The 6,755-nt window shown below is 37.9% G+C and overlaps 1 protein-coding gene across 1 annotated transcript; it reads left to right on the forward strand.

Moving 5' to 3' along the window:
- The first annotated feature begins 858 nt into the window (after positions 1 to 858).
- Positions 859 to 5,475, forward strand: LOC140154892 (profilin-2-like). Its single transcript, XM_072177542.1, has 3 exons — positions 859 to 1,076; positions 3,387 to 3,582; positions 4,506 to 5,475. Exons 1-3 carry the CDS (start codon positions 906 to 908, stop codon positions 4,601 to 4,603), a joined length of 465 nt encoding a protein of 154 aa, XP_072033643.1. The 5' UTR covers positions 859 to 905; the 3' UTR covers positions 4,604 to 5,475.
- Positions 5,476 to 6,755: the final 1,280 nt, after the last annotated feature.

The raw sequence follows: 6,755 nt of genomic DNA on the forward strand, positions 1-6,755 counted from the left end.
TTCTAGGGGGTCTTTTCAACCCCCCTTTTCAAGCTGCGAACAGGCCCAGAAACCGCTGAGCTTCGCCATGCCTGAAAAAATGAACCAGAAATGTGATGAATGAGCCCTTTAGGGAGCTGAAATGATCAAAATCAAGGGTCTTTCGAGCTCTATTTTGGTCAAATTTAGTGGGTCATTTGAAGCTCGAAAATCCAGCGAAGAAAATTAAGAAAAGGAAAGAAAAAGAGGGAAGGAGGAGGAAGGGAAGAATTTTAGTGCAGCTTCAAACATATCTATATACTACTGTCATTGTGAAATTACCGGTAGTACTCTAAAACACTGATTTTTTAGCTTCTAATATGCCAAATAAACCAGGAGCGGCCGGGGGCGCCCGGTCCCCTGGACCCCACCCAACCACTTCGTCGCGGCAAGCCGCTCGTGGCCACCGTAAATGCTTTTGATCAGAAATTCAGAAATGTTTTACCCCCGGAAGGTCTGGTCTGGTTACGCCCCTAAAAAAAGTAAAAGGGGGTCTTTTCAACCCCCTTTTCAAGCTGCGAACAGGCCCAGAAACCGCTGAGTTGCTTCGCCATGCCTGAAAAAATGAACCAGAAATGTGATGAATGAGCCCTTTAGGGAGCTGAAATGATCAAAATCAAGGGTCTTTCGGAGCTCTATTTTGGTCAAATTTAGTGGGTCATTTGAAGCTGCGAAATCCAAAACGGCCCAGCCAGGGATTGCGGTTGGGTTGAGTGTTCCAGGAGCACTATCTGTTGACGATAACTCAATTTTGCAGATAATTAGGTCGTTTGCTGGTTCCCGTTGATTTTCGTTTTCATAAGTGGGTGTGTTCGAAGCTTCATTCAGTTCATCAACATCACATCGACACTTCACTTCCGGGTTCTCTTTGCGGTTCGTCCCCGTGCATGTCCCACCCGCGATCTCAGTCATCCTCAGAAAAAGCACGATTCTATTTTAATATCAACATGTCTTGGCAACAATACATAGATGGTAATTTAGTTGGTACCGGGCAAGTTCAACATGCAGCAATAATTGGTCTTGATGGCAATATATGGGCTACAAGCGCCGGTTTTACAGTAAGTAAGCTTACACTTTTTAGTGCAGTGCAGTGCAGTGAGCATGCATGCATGTGTCATTGTATGCGGAATTTTGCATTTGCTTGATTGGTCATGTTGATTCACCAGACAGTCAGCCAGCCGTCTGTGCATATTAATGAGTAGTACTACTTGATGGCATGGGGAATGTTGAGTCATTCACCAATGAGATGCATGCTTTATAATGATTCAAAAGAAAAAAATTACAATTGATCTATCCATGTATCAATTTCTTAATAATTTTAAAATGTATGTCACCAAAAGACTACTCCCTAGGGCAGGGGTGTTGCTAGACCAATATGATTTGTGTGTGTGTGTGGGGGGGTGTACAGCATGTTTTGCCGACGGAAATATTTTGTGAATTGTAGACCCAAATATTTTTTAGCCAGGATGGCGCTCAATAATCTAAAAAGTGGGGGGTCTATTATGTAACAACAGCACAATTTCGTAACACATTAATCTTTTAAATTTGCCAACAATCACATAGCTTTGAATACATTTGTTAGGTATAATCATCAAATTTTCAAGTAGAATATTTCTCATGGAAATTGTTTTGTTGAGAATGAGGCCAATAGCTGTTCCCAGTTTGATTTGTGGGTGAACTAGAACGTATTTTATTTTTCCTTTCAAAATACAGTACCAACTGTCGCTATATAAACTAGTCATGCACAAGAAGTTCAGTGGTTTTAGGCCAAGGAAAGTCGATTTTGAGTTTCCCGTCACCCGCCCTCACTTCATTTTCTGACCCTCACTTGAATTCATTATTGTGATTTTCCAAAAAATACCAATAAAAACTGGTTATATTTGCAAAAAAAATATGAATATCCCTTTATTTGTTGTGGAAAAATCAAAATCAAAACATACATTTTGCTGTCAACCTTGCAGACTCTTTGTAATATACTTTTAAATCTCATTTGGGCTAAACATCCATCTTCAAGTGAGTGAGCGGCAAATAACAATACATTTTACATGCGTGTTGGTCATATAATGAAAGGCAGACAAATAATGAATAATGAAAAAGTTACCTCACTTGTTTTCAGAAATTAAGTGACGGGAAACTCAAAATTGACTGTCAGGGGCCTTATGCTCAGATTCTTTTGTGATAATTAAGGGGCTCTCATTTTTTTCGGAAGGGGGAGTCCCAAATTTACACAAAGTTGGCGTCAATAAAATTGCGACCCTCCCTCACTCCCATTTCAGTAACAAAAAATTTATGACCCCCTACCACCAATACACATTAAGAAATAGGGTACTACACCCCTGCCAATTTTGTGCCTATTTTTGCATTTTTCTCAAAATTATAGAGCATTGATGACAAGTAAGGTATATTATAGGGCAAGGACTACAACTACTGCACTGGAAATTTTATTTCAGCACAGACAACAGTTGTGGAGTTACAGTCAAAAATGAGGAAAACCATTATTTGATCAATAAATCAATAACTACTTGCCTTGAGTTGCTGAATTTTCAGTGCAGTAGTTGTAGTCCTTGCCCCTATTATATACATATCTTACTTGTCACCAATGCACTATAATTTTTGAGAAAAATGCAAAAATAGGCACAAAATTTGCCAGGGGTGTAGTACCCCCTTAAACAGGCTAAAATTGTATTTAATCAGTCTTTGAATATTTAAACACACTATCTGCGGTTACTGTGGTCATCTTGTGACATTTTGGTCATCAAAATTGTATGACCCCACCCCTATTTTTCTTTCCAAAATTTATGACCCCTCCCCGGTATATTGGGGGTCCCTTCTGAAGAAAAATGATAGCCCCCTTAAATGCTTGCTTTTTCTGGAATCGCTTTGCAATGTTTGTTTTGTTCACATCACATGATTTTTTCTGTGTCAACATGAAAATATTTCACAAATTTTGCTTGATTCAATTGACTTAAGTTTTAAATACTGTGCAGGTATTCAATTGTACTAGCTTAGTGCGTAGGGAGCTGCAAGGGATATAATGAGGGAAAAGTGAAATGAGAGGGGGTAAAAATGTCCCTTGTGACACCAGTGAATAGTGAGTAGGTTCCGTATTCATTCCATTAACCATTAACCACCCAGGGTGCTTATTGAAATCATTTTGGGTGGGCGCTTTTTATTTGTTACATTGTTTAGGCCAACAAGACGTAAAAAATGCACAAAATATTCATCAATCATCATCAGTGTGTCATTATATGAGTGTCATATGTTTCGGACCATGATTCAGATTTGCATGGGCAGTTAATAAAATAATATCAGTTTGCTTACATTGTAAAGATCATTGTAACTAACCATTACAATATTTTATTTTGCAGATAGATCAACCAGAAGGTGCAGCACTAGCCTCACATTTCAAAGATGGTGCAGCAAAAGCAATGGCTAGTGGTATTCATGTAAACAAAGTTAAATATATGTTTATAAAAAAAGACGAGTTACTGTCCGGGGAGGACTACCGGTTACTTATAGGAAAGAAAGGTCCAACTGGTGTTTCCATCTATAAATCAGATACAGGTAAGGCTTTTTGTCATAACATAACCCAATGGTGGCAGTACACCCATCGAATGTGTGTCATCAGCCCGCAGATCGGCCCTCAGACACACACATACAGGCATAGAGTTCTGCAGAAGCATGTTTTGTTGACATTTTGTGTAATGTTTACATCCATGACAGTTCTAATACCATCATCAGACAACTCAAATACAAAGAATATCTTGATGTTATCATGGTTATGCAATCAAGTTTACAACACTCTCACTCTTACAATGAGCAGAAAGTTACTGAGTCATGCAATTCAAGTACCAATATTGATTATCTGAAGTGGCCTACTGCAAATAACCAGATATAACCTTTCTGATTTTCATGTTATTTTGCAATAACAAAACCATGTTTTCCTTGATTTTGGTATGAAATTGAGCAAATAGAATTAATTGTCATGTCAATTTGGAGTTATTAGGGGCCACTAAAACTGATATGAGGTAAGTTTTATATGTTTGGAATCTGTATTGCCTATTCTGAAGGAATTATTGCCATGTAAACAAACCATCCCTTGGCCAATATGGACATGGTGTACAGCTATTCAGTACCCTGTTTTCCATGGGTGACTGTAGGAACCCATGGATTCAATCCATGTATGCTGGCAGTGGGATCATTTGACTCAGTTTCCCATTAGACTTGACTATTTTTGATTAGAGGTTAATGACTGTGCATATTGTGCTTTGGATAATGTGTGCATGTCTGGCTTGGCTAAAATAGAGCTTTTGTAAAATTAAAGAACTTGTTGTGAACCTCTTCAATCAAGTAGATACTAATCTGTCTAAATGCCCATCACCTTACAAACTCTGCCAGACTCAAATTCTTCTTCTCAAATAGTAAATTTGTTCTGCAATGTTGTGCATAATAAACATAATTTGTTTTCATCTTGTTTCTTGTTACAGCCATGGTGATTGGTGTATACGGTGAAGGAGTACAACCAGGCGCCTGTAACAATGTAGTGACTACCCTGGGTGCTTATCTTGTTAGTGTTGGATACTAGAAACACTTACTCCTCTACCTACATTTGGAACTCATGTCAGGGGGCATATCTAGCTATATACCAGTCTACAAAAAATTGTGTCTGTATTTTATATTTCTGAATCTCTCCATATGTATTCACATAAGATTCTTCAACTTGAAAGATAAGCCCTGCTCTGGTCAGATATTATATAATATAACATGTATGGCACAGGGCACTGATGTCAGAATTTCCTTTGTGAATGGTAGATGAATCATGCTTCCAACAGAATAATATCATCTGAAAGGAACTGGTGTAGGTTGGGCTTCTTCTTTCTACCCTGAGTATTAATTACTCTGCAGGGTTCTTTCACTTTGGTACTTGTGTCACATAAAAGGAAGTGGGCCACTCTTGATGTCATACAAACTGATTTTCTGTGTTCAGCAAATGAGGTGCTGATGTTTTATGTGATCAAATAGGCTATTCAGAACCCCTCTTTGGTTTACTGTACACATGTAAAAGTGTGAAAGAACCTTGAAAAGGGTGCAATGTATACAGAGAGACTAGACTTAGAGAGTCTGGAGTTGGACATGTTTGTGTGTTGCTCATGCAGGTCAAAATAGTGTAGCTCCACCATGGGTCAGGCAAACTTCGCCTTAAATCGCATGCTTGTTTGGCATGCACTAAGTGCTACATGTACAATCCTTTGTAATGCTCAAGCTTAAAGATGTGAAATATCATTCACATTGGGATATTGCTGCAAAGCTGATAAATGCCTGAGGTACGCTATTTTCATCTCCATGCATGGCAAACCAATGATATCCCATACATTTGTGTAGCATTACACACTGAGCTTTTCCCAATTCAAAACCAGACTCTTTAGGTTAATATCTTTCTATGTAATGTTTTATGTTAAGGGGTACTACACTCCTGTGGTAAATTGTGACTATTTTTGCATTTTCTCAAAAATAATAACACACTCGTAACAAAAGTTATGGATATTATTGGGGCAAGGAATCCAGTTACTGCACTAAAATTTCAGTGATTCAAGACAAGCGGTTCGTTATTTATGATAAGAAATGAGGTACATCCTATTGGTACCTTATTTCTTATCATAAATAACGAACCGCTTGTCTTGGGTCACTGAAATTCCAGTGTAGTAATTGGATTCCTTGCCCCTATAATATACATAAATTTTGTTACCACTGTGTTAACAGTTTTTGAGAAATATGCAAAAATACACACAAATTTATCGAGGGGTGTAGTACCCCCTTAAGACATCTAGTCTTGTATTATACTCAGTATTTGTGAGTGGCTGGTACCAGGTAGTCAATGATCACTCATAAAACTTCATTATATTCATAAGGACAGTATTCATTCATAAGGACAGTATTACCATTTCATGTATTTAAGTGCAGCCTACTGGTTAAGCTTTGCACATATGTGTCTAATTTTAAGAATTTGTTGATGTGTTCAAATTTTGCAAAGCTTCATTATCCACATGCTACAGGTAGAACACAAGGGTGTTCTGGATTTCAAAAATACAACTCATTGTAATTTAAAGTATTCTGTTTGATATTAATAGGAAGTAAGGAGCTCCCTATATTGTAACAACTCATTAGTATATTATTACATGTATGAATAATGGAATATTCCAGTTGAAATCCATACACCTACTATGGAAGACATGACCTTAATCTTCCACACAAGGAATGGGTGACTCCATTTGAAATTTACACCACCTGTGTAGATTAATGTCATGTCTTCCATATGTTCAGCTTGTATAGATTTCAACTGGAATCGCCCATTGGAGTTAAGGATGTAACCAGGGTGGGGCAGACAAGCACCTTGGAAAAATATTTTCAGGGACGGAAAAAATTAAATCTTTTAAATCAGCCCTTGCTCAGCCTGGATGCTCTTTGCCCTCAAACCGGAACAAATATCTCATTTGCCCCCCTTGCAATGCAGAGACAGGTTGTGTACCCGATTGGAACCTAAAGAGTTGAAATGTGGTGTAAGATGGTGTTTAAAATATTGTTATTTTATTCTTATGCAACGTTGCTGAATCAAGTCATGAAGTGAATTTAATCCATCCAGTAAAGGGAGGCGAAGTTGGAGGTCAGAAATGATGTTTGTTAATTGTACTTAAAAGCCAAAGAATTATGTGTGCTAATTGATACTGCAATACCAAAAT

Source organism: Amphiura filiformis, chromosome 6 (genome assembly GCF_039555335.1).
Source record: "Amphiura filiformis chromosome 6, Afil_fr2py, whole genome shotgun sequence".
NCBI lineage: Eukaryota > Metazoa > Echinodermata > Ophiuroidea > Amphilepidida > Amphiuridae > Amphiura > Amphiura filiformis.